Source organism: Eleutherodactylus coqui, chromosome 9 (genome assembly GCF_035609145.1).
Source record: "Eleutherodactylus coqui strain aEleCoq1 chromosome 9, aEleCoq1.hap1, whole genome shotgun sequence".
NCBI lineage: Eukaryota > Metazoa > Chordata > Amphibia > Anura > Eleutherodactylidae > Eleutherodactylus > Eleutherodactylus coqui.
The window spans coordinates 168,090,884-168,112,788 of record NC_089845.1 but is presented as its reverse complement, the minus strand read 5'-3'; the positions used below and the strand labels follow the sequence as shown (position 1 = coordinate 168,112,788).

The 21,905-nt window shown below is 42.3% G+C and overlaps 2 protein-coding genes across 3 annotated transcripts in view; one reads left to right on the top strand and one right to left on the bottom strand.

Moving 5' to 3' along the window:
* Nucleotides 1-9,883, top strand: part of CCN4 (cellular communication network factor 4) — a 63,606-nt gene extending 53,723 nt beyond the window's left edge. Inside the window, exons 4-5 of the mRNA XM_066578771.1 lie at nucleotides 6,134-6,327; nucleotides 7,621-9,883. Of these exons, the coding sequence (XP_066434868.1) occupies nucleotides 6,134-6,327; nucleotides 7,621-7,920 (494 nt within the window). The 3' untranslated portion in view covers nucleotides 7,921-9,883. The remainder of the gene's footprint in view (nucleotides 1-6,133; nucleotides 6,328-7,620) is intronic.
* A 2,696-nt stretch (nucleotides 9,884-12,579) lies between these two features.
* NDRG1 (N-myc downstream regulated 1) overlaps nucleotides 12,580-21,905 on the bottom strand; it is an 82,422-nt gene continuing 73,096 nt past the window's right edge. For both annotated transcript variants that reach the window (XM_066578769.1, XM_066578770.1), the window contains 4 exons: nucleotides 19,758-19,805; nucleotides 18,304-18,339; nucleotides 18,149-18,200; nucleotides 12,580-13,882 (listed from right to left, as the gene is read on the bottom strand). In XM_066578769.1, coding sequence (XP_066434866.1) covers nucleotides 13,626-13,882; nucleotides 18,149-18,200; nucleotides 18,304-18,339; nucleotides 19,758-19,805 — 393 coding nt within the window. In that variant the 3' untranslated portion in view covers nucleotides 12,580-13,625. The remainder of the gene's footprint in view (nucleotides 13,883-18,148; nucleotides 18,201-18,303; nucleotides 18,340-19,757; nucleotides 19,806-21,905) is intronic.

The following is a 21,905-nucleotide window of genomic DNA, read 5'->3' as shown; positions in this document are numbered from 1 at the left end:
TGGATACAGGATGTGATATCGGTGGGCATGGAGGCTCTAGTAACCTGTTGTACCACTTCTAGCTTGGATACAAGATGTGATATAGGGGGCATGGAGGCTCTAGTACCCTGTTGTACCGCCTCTAGCTTGGATACAAGATGTGATATAGGGGGCATGGAGGCTCTAGTAACCTGTATACCATCTCTAGCTTAGATACAAGATGTGATACGGGCAGGCATGGAGGCTCTAGTACCCTGTTGTATTGCCTCTAGCTTGGATACAAGATGTGATACGGGTGGGCATGGAGGCTCTAGTACCCTGTTGTACGGCCTCTAGGTTTGATACAAGATGTGATACGGATGGACATGGAGGCTCTAGTACCCTGTTGTACTGCCTCTAGCTTGGATACAAGATGTAATATAGGGGGAATGGAGGCTCTAGTACCCTGTTATACTGACTCTAGCTTGGATACAAGATGTGATATGGGTGGGCATGGAGGCTCTAGTACCCTGTTGTACCACCTCTAGCTTGGATACAAGATGTGACACGGGTGGGCATGGAGGCTCTAGTATCCTGTTGTACCGCCTATAGCTTGGATACAAGATGTGATATGGGTGGGCATTGAGGCTCTAGTACCCTGTTGTACTGCCTCTAGCTTGGATACAAGATGAGATACGGGTGGGCATGGAGGCTCTAGTATCCTGTTGTACCGCCTCTAGCTTGGATACAAGATGTGATACAGGTGGGCAAGAAGGCTCTAGTAACCTGTTCTGCAACCTCTAGCTTGGATAGAAGACGTGATACGGGTGAGCAAGAGAGCTCAGGTACCTTGTTGTACCACCTCTAGCTTGGATACAAGATGTGATACGGGTGGGCATGGAGCCTCTAGTACCCTGTTGTACCGCCTCTAGCTTGGATACAGGATGTGATATCGGTGGGCATGGAGGCTCTAGTAACCTGTTGTACCACTTCTAGCTTGGATACAAGATGTGATATAGGGGGCATGGAGGCTCTAGTAACCTGTATACCATCTGTAGCTTAGATACAAGATGTGATACGGGCAGGCATGGAGGCTCTAGTAACCTGTTGTACTGCCTCTAGCTTGGATACAAGATGTGATACGGGTGGGCATGGAGGCTCTAGTAACCTGTTGTACGGCCTCTAGCTTGGATACAAGATGTGATACGAGTGGACATGGAGGCTCTAGTACCCTGTTGTACCGCCTCTAGCTTGGATACAAGATGAGATACGGGTGGGCATGGAGGCTCTAGTATCCTGTTGTACCGCCTATAGCTTGGATACAAGATGTGATATGGGTGGGCATTGAGGCTCTAGTACCCTGTTATACGGCCTCTAGCTTGGATACAAGATGTGATACGGGTGGGCATGGAGGCTGTAGTACCCTGTTGTACTACCTCTAGCTTAGATACAAGATGTGATACGGGTGGGCATTGAGGATCTAGTACGCTGTTGTACGGCCTCTGGCTTGTATTCAAGATGTGATATAGGGGGCATGGAGGCTCTAGTCCCCTGTTGTATCACCTCTAGCTTGAATAAAAGGTGTGATATGGGGGGCATGGAGGCTCTAGTGCCCTGTTGTACCGCCTCTACCTTGGATACAAGATGTGATACGGGTGGAAATGGAGGCTCTGGTACCCTGTTGTACAACCTCTAGCTTGGATACAAGACATGATACTGGCGGGCAAGGAGGCTCTAGTACCCTGTTGTACCACCTCTAGCTTGGATACAAGATGTGATAAAGGCGGGCATGGAGGCTCTAGTACCTTTTTGTACCGCCTCTAGCTTGTATACAAGATGTGATACGGGTGGGCATGAAGGCCCTAGTACCCTGTTGTACCGCCTCTAGCTTGGATACAAGATGTGATACGCGTGGGCATGAAGGCTCTAGTACCCTGTTGTACCGCCTCTAGCTTGGATACAAGATGTGATACGGGTGGGCATGGAGGCTCTAGTAACCTGTTGTACCGCCACTAGCGTGGATACAAGATGTGATACAGGTGGGCAAGAAGGCTCTAGTAACCTGTTGTACAACCTCTAGCTTGGATACAAGACGTGATACGGGTGAGCAATAGAGCTCTAGTACCTTGTTGTACCACCTCTAGCTTGGATAGAAGATGAGATACGGGTCGGCATGGAGCCTCCAGTACCCTGTTGTACCGCCTCTAGCTTGGATACAGGATGTGATATCGGTGGGCATGGAGGCTCTAGTAACCTGTTGTACCACTTCTAGCTTGGATACAAGATGTGATATAGGGGGCATGGAGGCTCTAGTAACCTGTATACCATCTCTAGCTTAGATACAAGATGTGATACGGGCAGGCATGGAGGCTCTAGTACCCTGTTGTATTGCCTCTAGCTTGGATACAAGATGTGATACGGGTGGGCATGGAGGCTCTAGTAACCTGTTGTACGGCCTCTAGCTTTGATACAAGATGTGATACGGGTGGACATGGAGGCTCTAGTATCCTGTTGTACTGCCTCTAGCTTGGATACAAGATGTAATATAGGGGGAATGGTGGCTCTAGTACCCTGTTGTACTGACTCTAGCTTGGATACAAGATGTGATATGGGTGGGCATGGAGGCTCTAGTACCCTGTTGTACCGCCTCTAGCTTGGATACAAGATGTGACACGGGTGGGCATGGAGGCTCTAGTATCCTGTTGTACCGCCTATAGCTTGGATACAAGATGTGATATGGGTGGGCATTGAGGCTCTAGTACCCTGTTGTACTGCCTCTAGCTTGGATACAAGATGTGATACGGGTGGGCATGGAGGCTCTAGTAACCTGTTGTACCGCCTCTAGCTTGGATACAGGATGTGATACAGGTGGGCAAGAAGGCTCTAGTAACCTGTTGTATAACCTCTAGCTTGGATACAAGACGTGATACGGGTGAGCAAGAGAGCTCTAGTACCTTGTTGTACCACCTCTAGCTTGGATACAAGATGTGATACGGGTGGGCATGGAGCCTCTAGTACCCTGTTGTACCGCCTCTAGCTTGGATACAGGATGTGATATCGGTGGGCATGGAGGCTCTAGTAACCTGTTGTACCACTTCTAGCTTGGATACAAGATGTGATATAGGGGGCATTGAGGCTCTAGTAACCTGTATACCATCTCTAGCTTAGATACAAGATGTGATACGGGCAGGCATGGAGGCTCTAGTACCCTGTTGTACTGCCTCTAGCTTGGATACAAGATGTGATACGGGTGGGCATGGAGGCTCTAGTAACCTGTTGTACGGCCTCTAGCTTGGATACAAGATGTGATACGGGTGGACATGGAGGCTCTAGTACCCTGTTGTACCGCCTCTAGCTTGGATACAAGATGTAATATAGGGGGAAATGGAGGCTCTAGTACCCTGTTGTACTGCCTCTAGCTTGGATACAAGATGTAATATAGGGGGAAATGGAGGCTCTAGTACCCTGTTGTACTGCCTCTAGCTTGGATACAAGATGTGATACGGGTGGGCATGGAGGCTCTAGTACCCTGTTGTACTGCCTCTAGCTTGGATACAAGATGTGATACAGGTGGGCATGGAGGCTGTAGTACCCTGTTGTACTACCTCTAGTTTAGATACAAGATGTGATACGGGTGGGCATTGAGGATCTAGTACGCTGTTGTACGGCCTCTGGCTTGTATTCAAGATGTGATATAGGGGGCATGGAGGCTCTAGTACCCTGTTGTATCACCTCTAGCTTGGATACAAGATGTGATACGGGTGGGCATGGAGGCTCTAGTAACCTGTTGTACCGCCTCTAGCTTGGATACAAGATGTGAGACTGGTGGGAATGGAGGCTGTAGTACCCTGTTGTACTACCTCTAGTTTAGATACAAGATGTGATACGGGTGGGCATTGAGGATCTAGTACGCTGTTGTACGGCCTCTGGCTTGTATTGAAGATGTGATATAGGGGGCATGGAGGCTCTAGTACCCTGTTGTATCACCTCTAGCTTGGATACAAGATGTGATACGGGTGGGCATGGAGGCTCTATTATCCTGTTGTACCGCCTATAGCTTGGATACAAGATGTGATATGGGTGGGCATTGAGGCTCTAGTACCCTGTTATACTGCCTGTAGCTTGGATACAAGATGTGATACGGGTGGGCATGGAGGCTGTAGTACCCTGCTGTACTACCTCTAGTTTAGATACAAGATGTGATACGGGTAGGCATTGAGGATCTAGTACGCTGTTGTACGGCCTCTGGCTTGTATTCAAGATGTGATATAGGGGGCATGGAGGCTCTAGTACCCTGTTGTATCACCTCTAGCTTGGATACAAGATGTCATACGGGTGGGCAAGGAGGCTCTAGTACCCTGTTGTACCACCTCTAGCTTGGATACAAGATGTGATAAAGGCGGGCATGGAGGCTCTAGTACCTTGTTGTACCGCCTCTAGCTTGTATACAAGATGTGATATGGGTGGGTATTGAGGCTCTAGTACCCTGTTGTACCGCCTCTAGCTTGGATAGAAGATGTGATACGGGGGGCTTGGAGGCTCTAGTACCCTGTTGTACCACCTCTAGCTTGGATACAGGACGTGATGTCACTGGGCATGGAGGCTCTAGTAACCTGTTGTACCACTTCTAGCTTGGATTCAAGATGTGATACAGGTGGGCATGGAGGCTCTAGTAACCTGTATACCACCTCTATCTCAGATACAAGATGTGATACGGGCAGGCATGGAGGCTTTAGTACCCTGTTGTACCACCTCTAGCTTGGATACAAGATGTGATACGGGTGGGCATGGAGGCTCTAGTACCCTGTTGTACGGCCTCTAGCTTGGATACAGGATGTGATACGGGTGGACATGGAGGCTCTAGTACCCTGTTGTACTGCCTTTAGCTTGGATACAAGATGTGATATAGGGGGAATGGAGGCTCTAGTACCCTGTTGTACTGCCTCTAGCTTGGATACAAGATGTGATACGGGTGGGCATGGAGGCTCTAGTATCCTGTTGTACCGCCTCTAGCTTGGATGCAAGATGTGATATGGGTGGGCATTGAGGCTCTAGTACCCTGTTGTACTGCCTCTAGCTTAGATACAAGATGTGATACGGGTGGGCATGGAGGCTGTAGTACCCTGTTGTACTGCCTCTAGCTTGGATACAAGATGTGATACGGGTGGGCATGGAGGCTCTAGTACCCTGTTGTACCGCCTCTAGCTTGGATGCAAGATGTGATATGGGTGGGCATTGAGGCTCTAGTACCCTGTTGTACTGCCTCTAGCTTAGATACAAGATGTGATACGGGTGGGCATGGAGGCTGTAGTACCCTGTTGTACCGCCTCTAGCTTAGATAGAAGATGTGATACGGGTGGGCATTGAGGATCTAGTACGCTGTTGTACAGCCTCTGGCATGTATTCAAGATGTGATATAGGGGGCATGGAGGTTCTAGTACCCTGTTTTACTGCCTCTAGCTTGGATACAAGATGTGATACGGGTGGGCATGGAGGCTCTAGTAACCTGTTGTACCGCCTCTAGCTTGGATACAAGACGTGATACTGGCGGGCAAGGAGGCTCTAGTACCCTGTTGTACTGCCTCTAGCTTGGATACAAGATGTGATACATGCGGGCATGGAGGCTCTAGTACCTTGTTGTACCGCCTCTAGCTTGTATACAAGATGTGATATGGGTGGGCATGGAGGCTCTAGTATCCTGTTGTACCACCTCTAGCTTAGATGCAAGATGTGTTATGGGTGGGCATTGAGGCTCTAGTACCCTGTTGTACCGCCTCTAGCTTGGATACAAGATGTGATGCACGTGGGCATGGAGGCTCTAGTACCCTTTTGTACTGCCTCTAGCTTGTATACAAGATGTGATACGGGTGGGCATGTAGGCTCTAGTACCCTGTTGTACCACCTCTAGCTTGGATACAAGATGTGATACGGGTGGGCATGGAGGCTCTAGTACCCTGTTGTACCACCTCTAGCTTGGATACAAGATGTGATACGGGGAGCATTGAGGCTCTAGTACCCTGTTGTACCGCCTCTAAGATGTGATATGGGCAGGCAAACTCTCAAACTCTGTTAACTAGGCGAATTCTCTTCTCTGCATCGTGAGGGTATAATACATGCTATTATAATATTGTTGTTATATTTTATCTGATACATTTTTTGTCTCTCAATGTTCCAGTTTACGGAGGGGAAAGTGAATCCTGGCAAAATAACTGTATCATTCAGACCACCCCGTGGAGCTCATGTACAAAGACGTGCGGCGTGGGAATATCTACACGAATCTCCAATGATAATGACAAGTGTAAACTGCTTAAGGAAAGTCGTCTCTGTAATATGAGACCATGTGAAGTGGACATAACGCAGCATTTCCGGGTATGAGGTTTTTGAGCTTCCTTTATTATAAACTCCACTAACGTGTAGAGCAGATACAAGATAGGGAATGCAGATATAACATATTCTCCTGTACCATCTTCTTCAACAGTTACCCAACATCAGCATCACTCCCCAGTGCCATTTAAAGGGTAGCTGATGACATCATTGAGTGTAGAACTTACATTATTAAAGCAACCCTCTGTTCCTGGGTCCCGGGATTGGACGGAGACAGGTTATGGTTCCTGGTGCCCTCCTCTATTCAGTCCAATCTGCCAGTTCCCATGACCCCGCTTCCATGATCTAAGATGACTGCATTGTTAAACCCTGATGGTGCTTTGGTAGTCTAAGACATTATAGACTGCTTTGATTGGCCACAGCTGCTCCTGTAAGCAGCCCTGACGAATCACTAAGCATAGTGGCTAAATACTGATGTACAGAGTGCATGGATTAGCGACAGGTGCGCCATGGCCAATTTGGATCACCAGAGCCGAGCCACAGGATTTGGAAGATTGATGGCCATACACAAATAACTCAGGACCCCAGGTACTATAATTCCACAAAATTTGTCTCAGAACTGGAAGGTTACTTTAAGAGTTGCAGTTAAAAGGTTGTAGTCAGTCTTAAAGGGGAGATGATTAAAGTCTGATTGGTTTCAGTCTTACTGCGCAGTTCCCCACGATCCCACACAGGGATCCCATATCCTTTGCTCCTCCTCACTGCACCGCCTGGTGTAGGAAGAGCTTGAACGGAGCAGTGGCTGAGCATGCATGCTGATGCTCCATCTGGGTGTTCTACTTCGCCATCTCTGGCAGTCCCATAGTGTTGAATGGAGCAGCAGTATGCATGCTCAGCTATCTTTCCATTTGAACTCCTCCTCACTGTGTGGGGTGTAGTGTAGAGGAGATTCGGACAAATAACCCCCGTTTTCATGATCAGTGGGGGTCTGAATGCTTTGGCCCCATGAAATCAGACTTAAAAGTTGATTCTGGTAATACCCCTTTAGATGTGCCAAGAAGAAAAGACCTTCTTCTCACCTAGATATCAAGTAAGAAAATAAGGGGTGTAACTTTTGGGCTCCAAGGCTTGATGCAAAATTTGTTTCCCCATTTACCAAGTGCCATTTAGAGTGTCGGTGTAGTGTTATGTTTTAGAGAGGCAATTGGGCCGCCCAAGGTTATAAGGGCTATGTCTAATCTCTGCAACCTCTATAGTTACGTCCTTGAAGGAACAGATCTTTATCATGTATTAAGATTACCATTCACTTTAGTATTTTTCTCTTTTGCCTCCTTCCAGCCCGGTAAGAAATGTCTGGCAGTTTACCGAGAACCGGAACCAAAAAATTTCACTATTTCTGGCTGCATGAGTAAGAAAGCTTACCGGCCCAAATATTGTGGCGTGTGCTCCGACGACAGATGCTGCACTCCATACAAGTCAAAGACCATCACAGTCCAGTTCGATTGTCCAGATGGCACCGAGGTCTCCTGGAGCGTCATGTGGATCAACGCTTGTTTTTGCAATTTGAACTGTCGGAAACCGAATGACATTTTTGCAGATCTGGAAAGTTATCACGATTATACGGAAATTGTAAACTGAGGAAACGAAGACAATAAAGACCCGGGTGTTCTGTATGCGCGTCCTCAGCAACAGAGGATCCATAATGCTATGTTGATATTGGTGCTATACCTTTAAAGTGCATTCATGAGTCTCAGGGTGAGATGTGACCTATAATCTGCTGCCTAAGTTATTATCATGTCCTTCAAAGACCTATCGCACTTCTGTATTACTTCCTTTAAATCAGTATATTGTAAAGCTAGGCCAGTATTGCCTTCTTTTTGAGAGTAAGTGCCACCATCATGGTTGCCAACTTATAATTTCCAGGACCAGACCCACCAAAAATTCTGCTTCTATTTATCTACAATATAAGAGGAATCACTATAATACACAAGAGACACAAGCACTAGGCATAAAGAGCCAAAAGGGCATACATATTATACCATAGAGGCGTGCACACACAGCGTGAAGGGCAAAAAGGGAGGCACGCGCAAGCGGTGTAAAGGGTAAAAAGGGCATAGGTACCATAGAGTCACACATTGTTTAAAGGGCCAAATGGGCATATGTACAAGAAAGGCATGCTCTTACAGTATAAAGGGCCAAATGGGCATACGTTCAATAGAGACATGCACACACAATTTAATGGGCCTCAAGGTCATACATATCATAGAGGCATGCCCACACAGCGTTAAGCTCCAAAAAGACGCACGTACCATAGATGCATGGCCCACAGTCTAAAGGGCCAAAAGAGCATATGTACCAAAGAGGCATGCACACACAGTGTAAAGGGACAACAGGGACGCATGCACCAATGGTGTAAAGGGCCAAATGGTCATAGGTACCATAAGGTTATGCAGGCAAAGTGTAAAGGGCTAAAAGTGCATACAATCAATAGAGGCATGCCCACACAGTGTAATAAGCCAAAAGGACATCTATACAATAGAGAAATTCATACACAGCGTAATGTGCAAAAAGGGCATCCATACCACAGAGGCAGGCAATGCAGCTGTCATGGGACCACTAAAGAATAGATTGGTTGCATCTCTTACTTTATGCCGTGTGCCCTTTCCAATGGTTCTATAAACAGGATGTCGGGAATAAACCCAAAGATCATGGAAAGGAGATGGTCAAACAAACCCCAAGTCTTCCTACCCAACATTTAGGGTGTAGTAAAGCAATAGGCACCAGAAGGGGTCGCTTTACCATTATTGCTTTGGGGCCTTCTCACCCCTCTGTACGCCCATGGAGTATTTGGTATGCAATTGCAGTCTGTGAACCCAGTTCTTGTTGATTTACAGTAAACACGTAGTTGGTCATAGTGAGGTTCTGTCGTGGTTCACTATCCATAGCCAGTGGAGGATGCTTTAAGATTCATCCCCCATCTCCCTCATTTTGAAGTACCAGTAATAGGGAAGGAATGGTCGTTTGCCATTAGATCAGTTTCCTGTAATTTGCATATAGAGAAACGCAGGTGATACAAATCATGTCTTCCTTGGTACCTAGAACCCCAACATAATAATGTTAGTAATAAGGTGCTAAAAATGAAAAAATATAAACTTTAGGGCAGCAAAAGCCTCATTTTCATATATAAATGAGTAAAATGTGGGCTAGATAACAACAATGTGCCAAATAATGCCGCCACAATACCCAAGTGTGAGTGCTGCCTAACCCATATTGCTACAGTCTGACACAGATAACTGCTTCCAGGCATCACCTGCTTGTAATTCCTATAACGGGTCCAGGAAGGGTGACATAGGTCCGGACTCCTCGGGTCTTTTGCCCCTTCCTATAATTCAGCCTTGCATTCATTATTTATTGGAGTTGAACACATTAATTTTCAGAACGCGGTCGGCATGGAGACGTTCAACCAATTGTGGTCTTAGATTTTCCTGCTCATCATGAAAGATAGACAGGCCTGGCAACTATGTTGGCAACTATGAAATAATTGTGTGTCAATGACTTTATGTTAATTAATTTAAATTAAAAAAATATCTATTTTGCGTGACTCCTTGTTTGTGGATGTGTTTGGGTTTCCGAAGCTGCTGCAGCCGATGACTGGACTAGTTTCATTGGTAAAGAAGGGTTGCTGTAGTGATATGCCATTAAAGACGGGATACTCCTTCAATGGGAGTGGCATAGATGAGTATGCAGAGAGCTCCCCCTAGTGGCTTTCTAGGTAGCTGCTGTGACAGTGTCAGGGGAAAGTATCTCAGTGCCAGGCGCCTACCCAACACATGCTTCAAAAAGCATCAAGTAGGTACCATTATTGATGGACCAAAGGAGTATTGCTGCCTTTCTAGAACATGCTGTATCTGGGACAGATTTACTATTGAAAATGCACCAAATGCTCAAATTGCACCAGAAAACTGCCTTACAAGCCTTGCACCACCTTTAAAATGTGTTTTTAGACACTTTTTTAAGTTAAAAAAAAGTGGGAGTGGCTTCTCAGGAAGGTGGGTGGCTTTGAAGGAGAGGGTGTGGCCTAAATGCAACTTTTCTTGCCAAGATTTTGAATTTTGGCACAAAATCTGTTGGAAAACTAAGCCAACTAATAGGTGGTATAAGGTTAGACTAGACAGCCTCAACATTCAACAGATTTGTCATCCAGCAGGGCTACTGCAGTAAATCTGCCGCATTATAGGACTGGAGTCCAGGTTTGTACAGTTGAACTATTAGTCACAGGACTATTGCTGTATGTGGAAATCCCTTTCTTCATTGTCACACTTGTGAGGGGTCTAAGAATTCATAATTCCCCCTCTGATCTGTTCACTAGTCACTGGAATTAAAAAAAACCTGAATTGGATAAAACAGTTCATCAATAGCTGATCAGTAGGGCGGAAGTCAATGTGAGCTGTGCCTGCAATACCACCTCAGGCCAGTGCAAGGTGTACGGAGCAGTCTACTTCCAGCTGTGTGTAATAACATGCCGGGTTGATGAAAAGTTGATCGATGGAGGTCCTGGACAGTGAACCCCCACCAATCAGCTTATAACGATCTTGTTACAGTATCCTATCCGATGATACGCCAGCCTGGGTTGCCCTCTCACTAGGGACCGAGAGGGGGGACTGGTGTACCAAGATGGAACAGGGTATAATACTGACCGGAAGGGCAGATGAAGAAAACCAGCAGGAAATACACGCAGACCGAGGCTGAACAAACAGGAGACTGACAGAGGCAGGATGCACGCACACTGAACAGAAACCAATAACTGGCAGTGGATGGACCTCACTGCCAGCCTTATAAACAGAAGCCTCCGCCCAGGGGCGGAGAGAGGGAGGCGACTACCTCCCAGCAGAATCCCCTAACCATGGCTTGTGCATAGAGCTGCACTCACAGGTGCGCGCACGTCGCCGCCCGGACCCATGAGAGCACGCTCTGCGCCCCCGGCAGCCGCTGCATGGTAACAGACCTAATCTGACAACTGAAAAAAAAATTAGAGCTTCCTAGTGCAGCACAGTGTGAACCTGTCAGTATGACCAGAAGCCTCCCCGACGGACAAGTAGAACCTCTGTAGAACAAGTAGTAAGGAAGCAGAAAGGGGAATCCGAGGCGCCGAAGACAGGGAGTGCGAGGATAGGGAAAGACGTTTTATCGGCAGCCATAGTTGACATTAAGCAGGTTTCCCCATCCTCAGACTTCCTGTCTTCAGCAGCTGGTTTCCCCTCCTTTCTGCTTCCTTGCTAATCTGAGAGAATCTTCAAAGTTAATCAACCCCTTTAAAGTGTGAACTGAGCCTGAGAAGCTAATACTCCTCCGTGGATTTCATTACTGTTGGATTTACTGGGTTGTTTTTAATTTTTAGTGATTGACATATTTTTCAAAGTAAAAGACGTATTTTTGTAGCAAGAAGAAATCTTGCTACATAGAGTGTATGCCTTTTGGTCTGATGTCAGAAGGGTCTGGCAGCACCAGACCTCCATAATGATCAGACACAGTGCTTCTGCTCTGTAACTGATCGTTCGGACTACCAGGAAGTACTTGACTTCCCTCCGTAGCTTCAATTTGGCCACCACTGATTATCACAGGCTTTAACCTCTGACCCCTCTTCTTGGTGTCTGCGCTGCGTGCACAGGACATGCAGATACTAGGAGAAGAAATCAAAGTCTATGATAATTAGCTGTAGCAGAAAGTAAAGTCTGTTTAGTGGGGTTGCTGTCCCACCGGAGGTATTGGGGGCACTATTATCACTGTGGGCCGCTATTACTACTAGGAGGCCACTGTGGGTCACTATTACCACTGGGGGCCGCTATTACTATAGGTACCAGTGGAGACCACTGTTATTACTGGGGGCACTACTATCACGATTGTGGACCACTGGGGGTCACTATTACTACTGAGGGCTCTGAGAGGGGGCACAATTACTATTGGACTATTCAAGTCCACTTGAAACTGAACCCTCCACTTCTTTAGCCCACCAGAAAAGATTTAATTGGTCTAAAATATTTTTATCCTATTTTCTGTTGTCTAAACCCGCTTGTGCCTTACAGTATGAAAAATAGGGTGTTTTTGAACAGCTTGTTCATACTAAATCATAATATTAATATACAAATAACAAAAAATAGGCACAACAAGTCTTGGCTCTGCAGTTTCCCTGTAAGGCTAAAATAGGAACAAGGGTTTATTGACAGCGTTTACTAGACGACCCGCGGAGCCTAAATGGGCGCTTTGTATCAAAATGAAAAGCACAAAGACGCAGCAAAGCAAAGTTACAAGTTTATTGTTCTTTAATAAATACAATAATCCCATTCATGTGTATACAATGAGCTCCTTCAACTAGTCCTAGAGAAATCACAGTTTTCTGCCCCAAAACACTCTGAAAATGAAAATATATAGAACACTGGATAACATAGAGAACCGGCTACAATCAACAATGCAGAAATGAGATTTTTTGGTCATAATGCAATAAACATATTATAGATCTCTATATGAAAGGGAAACACAATATTTTCAATCTTCCGCTATAAACCCGCTGATATTTTCTCGCCCCCGACTATTAGCAATTTCAAAGGTTTACTATCATTTTTTTTCCATTTTGAACTTTATTTTTAATTAGCAGCGATAACATTAATGATGATTATGAATATCTTTATGATTTTTTTCATTATTTTGGTCTAATTATGAAGACGATGCATTTGGTTTGATGAGATGAAGGCCTGAAATTTCTGTTAAGCTGAAAAACATTTTTTTTAAATTTGAAAAAATAATTAAAAGATTTATTTCTTTAAAATAAGTGTGAAATATCTGAAAAATCCACCGCGGAGCGGCTGATAGTAAAAACTATTTCCTAGTATTTAAAAACTATTAAAATAGATTTAAATGCACAAAACATTTATAAATATTTTCAATCATCTATTTACATTTTCTTTAGCGCTACAGAGCCCATTATTGCAGCAAACGCCGTTAGATCGGGTGATATTAACATAAAAAAGGAAAGTAAAAAATTGCCAGTGTTAAATGCGCTAATGAAGCCCAATCAGATACAAAAAGATTTAACGTGTGCTGATACCACAGAGTGACGATTCCGGAAGCTTCCGTTATATTTCTGGAGTGTACGGGGCTACAAGTAGCTGGATACTAACGTTTATACTGAATGTTGCTTTTAACAATCTTTGGTCCTTGAATATTTTTGCTTTCCAGAATTTTTATCAACTTTAACCCTTCGGATATCATAATACTCTCCAAAGCTGAGATTAGTTTAATCTGTACAATTGGCAGGAAAGTTTACACTGATTACTGAGATCCTGGATTTAGCAAGAAACTTCCATAGATTTGACATTGTTGTGATCTGAATTGGAGTTATTCATATCCATTCTGGTGTCTGTGTGGGAGCGGCCCCGATTCCCCTCTCCAGTCTGAGACCTGCTGCGGTTACCATCTCCCGTGTGGGAACGGCTCCTTGACCCTTCGTTAGTGTGAGACCGGCTTCTGTTACCATCCATAGACGAAACGCTGGCTCCAGAGTTCGTTCTGGATCGCATAAGTCTGGTCATGCTAGCTGCAGGCACTAAGAAAACAGACGACATTCTAATGTATCAATCCATACATAGCGCAGTATTATAGTAGTTATATTATTGAACATAGGAGCAGTATTATAGTAGTTATATTCTTGTACATAGGGGGCAGTATTATAGTAGTTATATTCTTGTCCATAGGGGGCAGTATTATAGTAGTTATATTCTTGTACATAGGAGGCAGTATTATAGTAGTTATATTCTTATACATAGAGGGCAGTATTATAGTAGTTATATTCTTGTACATAGGGGGCAGTATTATAGTAGTTATATTCTTGTACATAGGGAGCAGTATTATAGTAGTTATATTCTTGTACATAGGGGACAGTATTATAGTAGTTATATTCTTGTACATAGGAGCAGTATTATAGTAGTTATATTCTTATACATAGAGGGCAGTATTATAGTAGTTATATTCTTATATATAGGGAGGCAGTATTATAGTAGTTATATTCTTGTACATAGGAGGCAGTATTATAGTAGTTATATTCTTGTACATAGGAGCAGTATTATAGTAGTTATATGCTTGTACATAGGGGGCAATATTATAGTAGTTATATTCTTGTACATAGGGAGCAGTATTATAGTAGTTATATTCTTGTACATAGGAGCAGTATTATAGTAGTTATATTATTGAACATAGGAGCAGTATTATAGTAGTTATATTCTTGTACATAGGAGCAGTATTATAGTAGTTATATTCTTGTACATAGGGGGCAGTATTATAGTAGTTATATTCTTGTACATAGGGGGCAGTATTATAGTAGTTATATTCTTGTAAATAGGGGACAGTATTATAGTAGTTATATTCTTGTACATAGGAGCAGTATTATAGTAGTTATATTCTTGTACATAGGGGGACAGTATTATAGTAGTTATATTCTTGTAAATAGGGGACAGTATTATAGTAGTTATATTCTTGTACATAGGAGCAGTAATATAGTAGTTATATTCTTGTACATAGGGGGCAGTATTATAGTAGTTATATTCTTGTACATAGGGCACAGTATTATAGTAGTTATATTCTTGTACATAGGAGCAGTATTATAGTAGTTATATTCTTGTACAAAGGGGGCAGTATTATAGTAGTTATATTCTTGTACATAGGAGGCAGTATTATAGTAGTTATATTCTTGTACAAAGGGGGCAGTATTATAGTAGTTATATTCTTGTACATAGGGAGCAGTATTATAGTAGTTATATTCTTGTACATAGGGGCAGTATTATAGTAGTTATATTCTTGTACATAGGGGGGCAGTATTATAGTAGCTATATTCTTGTACATAGGAGGCGGTATTATAGTAGTTATATTCTTGTACATAGGGGGCAGTATTATGGTAGTTATATTCTTGTACATAGGGAGCAGTATTATAGTAGCTATATTCTTGTACATAGGGAGCAGTATTATAGTAGTTATATTCTTGTACATAGGGGGCAGTATTATAGTAGTTATATTCTTGTACATAGGGAGCAGTATTATAGTAGTTATATTCTTGTACATAGGAGCAGTATTATAGTAGTTATATTATTGAACATAGGAGCAGTATTATAGTAGTTATATTCTTGTACATAGGAGCAGTATTATAGTAGTTATATTCTTGTACATAGGGGGCAGTATTATGGTAGTTATATTCTTGTACATAGGGAGCAGTATTATAGTAGTTATATTCTTGTACATAGGGGGCAGTATTATAGTAGTTATATTCTTGTAAATAGGGGACAGTATTATAGTAGTTATATTCTTTTACATAGGAGCAGTATTATAGTAGTTATATTCTTGTACATAGGGGGGCAGTATTATAGTAGTTATATTCTTGTAAATAGGGGACAGTATTATAGTAGTTATATTCTTGTACATAGGAGCAGTAATATAGTAGTTATATTCTTGTACATAGGGGGCAGTATTATAGTAGTTATATTCTTGTACATAGGGGGCAGTATTATAGTAGTTATATTCTTGTACATAGGAGGCAGTATTATAGTAGTCATATTCTCGTACATAGGGGGCAGTATTATAGTAGTTATATTCTTGTACGTAGGAGGCGGTATTATAGTAGTTATATTTTTGTACATAGGGGCAGTATTATAGTAGTTATATTCTTGTACATAGGGGCAGTATTATAGTAGTTATATTCTTGTACATAGGGGGCAGTATTATAGTAGTTATATTCTTGTACATAGGGCGCAGTATTATAGTAGTTATATTCTTGTACATAGGGGGCAGTATTATAGTAGTTATATTCTTGTACATAGGGGCAGTATTATAGTAGTTATATTCTCGTACATAGGGGGCAGTATTATAGTAGTTATATTCTTGTACATAGGGGGCAGTATTATAGTAGCTATATTCCCTTACATAGGAGGCGGTATTATAGTAGTTATATTCTTGTACATAGGAGGCAGTATTATAGTAGTTATATTCTCATACATAGGGGGCAGTATTATAGTAGTTATATTATTGTACATAGTTGCAGTATTATAGTAGTTCTATTCTTGTACATAGGGGACAGTATTATAGTAGTTATATTCTTGTACATAGGAGCAGTATTATAGTAGTTATATTCTTGTACATAGGATCAGTATTATAGTAGTTATATTCTTGTACATAGGGGACAGTATTATAGTAGTTATATTCTTGTACATAGGAGCAGTATTATAGTAGTTATATTATTGTACATAGGAGCGGTATTATAGTAGTTATATTCTTGTACATAGGAGCAGTATTATAGTAGTTATATTATTGTACATAGGAGCGGTATTATAGTAGTTATATTCTTGTACATAGGAGCAGTATTATAGTAGTTATATTCTTGTACATAGGGGGCAGTATTATAGTAGTTATATTCTTGTACATAGGGAGCAGTATTATAGTAGTTATATTCCTGCACATAGGGGCAGTATTATAGTAGTTATATTCTTTTACATAGGGGGCAGTATTATAGTAGTTATATTCTTATACATAGGGAGCAGTATTATAGTAGTTATATTCTTGTACATAGGGAGCAGTATTATAGTAGTTATATTATTGTACATAGTTGCAGTATTATAGTAGTTCTATTCTTGTACATAGGGGACAGTATTAAAGTAGTTATATTCTTGTACATAGGAGGCAGTATTATAGTAGTTATATTCTTGTACATAGGATCAGTATTATAGTAGATATATTCTTGTACATAGGGGACAGTATTATAGTAGTTATATTAGTGTACATAGGATCGGTATTATAGTAGTTATATTCTTGTACATAGGAGCAGTATTATAATAGTTATATTCTTGTACATAGGGAGCAGTATTATAGTAGTTATATTCCTGTACATAGGGGCAGTATTATAGTAGTTATATTCTTGTACATAGGGGAGCAGTATTATAGTAGTTATATTCTTGTACATAGGAGGCAGTATTATAGTAGTTATATTCTTGTACATAGGGGGCAGTATTATAGTAGTTATATTCTTGTACATAGGGGGCAGTATTATAGTAGTTATATTCTTGTACATAGGGGGCAGTATTATAGTAGTTATATTCTTGTACATAGGGGAGCAGTATTATAGTAGTTATATTCTTGTACATAGGGGGCAGTATTATAGTAGTTATATTCTTGTACATAGGGGGCAGTATTATAGTAGTTATATTCTTGTACATAGGGGACAGTATTATAGTAGTTATATTCTTGTACATAGGGGCAGTATTATAGTAGTTATATTCTTGTACATAGGGGGCAGTATTCTAGTAGTTATATTCTTGTACATAGGAGGCAGTATTCTAGTAGTTATATTCTTGTACATAGCAGCAGTATAATTGTAGTTATATTCTTGTACATAGGAGGCAGTATTCTAGTAGTTATATTCTTGTACATAGGGACAGTATTATAGTAGTTATATTTTGTACATAGGGGCAGTATTATAGTAGTTATATACTTGTACATAGGGGGCAGTATTATAGTAGTTATATTCTTGTACATAGGAGCAGTATTATAGTAGTTATATTCTTGTACATAGGGGGCAGTATTATAGTAGTAATATTCTTGTACATAGGAACAGTATTATAGTAGTTATATTCTTGTACATAGGGGGCAGTATTATAGTAGTTATATTCTTGTACATAGGGGGACAGTATTATAGTAGTTATATTCTTGTACATAGGTGGCAGTATTATAGTAGTTATATTCTAGTACATAGGGGGCAGTATTATAGTAGTTATATTCTTGCATAATATTAATATCTACTAATATACTGTATGCAGTGGAGCACCATACTTACTGTAGCCCATGCCTTGAACAAAGTATTTAAGGGCTTCAGCCAGCTTGGCAGGCTAGACAAAAAAAAGGAAAATTAACGCAGGTCATGGACTCATAGTTGTCAGGAATTGTACAAAAAGTAGCAAAATAAAAATATTTACTGAAAAAAACAAATACCTGAACGACTTGTGGAAATCCTCCACAGTCTGACATCTGCAAGAAACAAGGAATAACACATATTAAGGTCATGGATATAAATGGGTGAATAAAATACCTAAGTGAATTAGGTCATCAGGAAATGACTTCTTGTATAAACAAAGTCTCTATGTGGAACACATTTTACGAACTCTTAGTAATTGTCTTTTTTTTTATTTGATGCCACTATCTAGATTCTTACACTGACCACTAAGCCTATTAATAGTCTGACACTTCATGCTCTATAGGAAAACTTTACAGCCATCATCTCATTATCATTACAGGCAGGATTTAATGAAAAAGTGATACATATGTATAGATAACTCAGGGTCCACCAACAGGTGATGGGCACAGCTCACCTCCTCCCCATTCTGCACACACCATAAAACATGCCCACAACACTCTCCCATAGAAATAAATATGTCCCTTCCTGTCCATTGTGTCTATGGTCCATGAGGTTGCTGTAAAGCATACCTCTAAATGCAACTGATTCAACATGGTCGCCCGATCCCCGCATTCATGTACAGAGAATAAGCTAAAAATCTACAATAAAAAAAATGAGAAAAATGGAAAATGTTTCACTATCTGGTTTTAACTAGTAAAAAATATAGGTGATATATTCCTCCTAAATACCCTTAAAGAAACCATCATTGGGCCCGACTCCCATGACTCATATCATCCATTCAGTCAAATTCACTTCAGTGGGCAAACCGGTCAACTGTAACAAGCGTCTCCAATAACCTTCCAATATCATTATTTTAGTTCATTATATGGTTTATTATTGTTTTTAAATCTCCCTATTGTTTTTCTATAGGTGATATCCAACTGTTTTAGCTCCTCTTTATGTATTAACATATCTAGCAGGTTTGCTTACCTTGTTTGTCTCATTTACTGTTTAATAAAGCTGTTACAAACAAGTGCGCTCCCTCCCCCAGGACGGGTTGAGAACGCCCTTTTGTGATCGTGCACATGTATATGCCATCATTTCACGGTACGTGTCCCCCTCCCTGGAACGCCTTTCCATGCCTGATTGCTTTGTTTGGGTGCGCATTCTGATGACTGGACGAATGTCTTCTGGTCTTCTATATAATGATTTGTCATCAGGTATGTCACATTGGATGTCCGTTTTTTCTGCAATACATTTCCTCTACCCTACTCACTGGACTATCCCCCTCGGCTTGGTCTCATTTAGGGGGTCTGGTGGCATACAGGTCTCCCCCTCCACAGTAAGTGTTCCTTTCTAAGGTTTTACACCATTTCTTTGGAGTGAGGGATCCTTTAATGTTCACTTTGTAACAAGTGTCTTGCCTTGGTCTAAGAGCCGTCCCCTATAGTTTTTTATATCGGGCACCATGGGCCCCTTTATCCTTTATTTTATTGACCTATGTGGGATATTTGTCTAGAATGACGTTGGGCCGCAGGTTGCCGGGTCCTACCTTTAGTAGTGTAGTCTTGGTTGGGTCCAGTTTTGAATTACATTCCACCTAAAAAATAAGTACAAACGATGACCTAAATCTTTATGTAGTTTGGATATTATAACATTAATAACTAATGATGAAGATATAATGCAATAATAAATACAAGGGGGGGGGGGGGGGTGCTAACACTACTATGACATATTAAGGTACCAAACAGAGGCTTAGCTAGACGTTAGGAATGGGGCATGTGCCCCTGGTCCCGGCTGTTAAGGGGCACTGGGGGTGGGCCAACCCAAATATGTGTGTGTTGCAAATGTTACAGCGACAAGCAGAGGCGTAACTTGAAGCTCCTGGGCCCCAATGCAAAACCTGTAACAGGGCCCCCAACTATAATGCTTTAGTCATAGTACTGGGCTCTCTTTATGAAGAGGAGAGGCCTTATGGGCCTCCTAAGGCTCCTGGGCCTGGGTGCAACTGCATCCCCTGCACCCTCTATAGTTAAGCCAGTGGCGACAAGTCATAGCTGAAAGAAATCCTTATGGCGGTCTGGGTCAGATGGAAAAGACAGGAAAAGTGAACTCCTGAGAGGCTGTCGCCTATGTGTCACCACATATAACTGAACTGTAATCACTCATGTGGTCCGAGATCACATGTACAGGACTGGTATCTACCCTTATATGGGCACTGGTGGTAATATCAGTCTTTGTATAACCACTCTGATTAGGATGCACTTCTCTGATGAGGAGTTTCAGTCAGGAGACCTGCTCTTGGGCTGGGAAACACATCTGTAATAGGAGCACAATGCACCTGTAATGTGTAATAGATCTTGGTTCGTGTACTGTATTTATGCAATGAGCTATGTTCTGGTACCATATATATGCTATAGCATTGGTTCAGTACTGTATTTGTGTTTATGAGCTTGGTTCTTGTGCTGAATGTATTCACTGAGGTTAGTTCTGGCATCGTATTTATGTACAATAGACAAACATGGTGTGCTGGCTGTGCACTGCCAAATTACACCCACCCACAGCGGCTATTGTGCAATATTGGCAATAATTTGTACTGCCATTAGCAGGTTGGCATAGTTTGGCTTTGTGCGACTATTTATACCATGTGTTTCCACCTTTAGGATGGGCCAGTACTTTCCACCGTGGCTAAAATGTGCCAGCCAGCCCTTGGGGGGCACCACTGTGCCTTGGCTTGTGTATTAAAATGATGTGTGACAACTTGAACCTTTGCCCAAGGTGAAGGAAACCCTGGCTATGACTCTGGAAATAGAAGGACATTCCAAATGCACCTTTCCTTCCTCTAGCCAGATCAGAGAGCCATTGCAAAGAAGACTCTTACTCTGGAGGGCCATCCGCACTCAAGGACTGATTGAGTATCTCATGTCCTTAATCTGAAATATTAGCTAATCACAAGGTGTCAACTTACTGTCTTGTTGAGAAGCCTAGCAGCAGTAATGGGTTGGTCGGTTTGTACTTTTCTTGAACCCCAAATAGTTGTCTCTGTATGGCACCTCATAATCATCCAATAAACATTGGCTTGGATGGGCTATGACTGCCCCGTCCAGTCTTTGAGAATGGATAGTGGGCGGGTAATGTCCAAGCATCAGATTTTTTCCCTCCACCATAGACTTAAACATGACGTCTTGGCCAATAGACATGGATGTGTATGAAAGAGTCTTTCAGAGGAATACCAATTGGTGGCCAAGTGTTCAATTTCCATCTCATCTCCATAACAAATTGTACCCTCCAGCACCTTTAACCAATTAGATTAAAGGTCTCATCTGCAATGTCTATATAGCTAATACATTCACATCATTCCAGTCCAGTCTGTCAGGCATAAGGACGTGGATCTACCTTGCCACACACAGGGTTGGTTGGGAGTTAACTGAGGTGTTAAGTGTTACCCAATGCCTTGTATTTATCATAGCTTTTTGCAGTAAGCAGTCTGGGGAAGCCGGGAGTACCATCCAATATGGCTCACCTTGAGGTGTAGAGCGACTCACCGGGCTGAATCCCATGTTCCCTTCAGCTGCTTGAATTGACACTTGAAGGAGGGGGTTTCTGAACATCATATCCCCCTCCTGCTCAGTAAGTGCCTTTCTTTTGTCATTTCTTCTACAATTCGGACACATATCTTTTCCGTATCGCAGCATCGTGA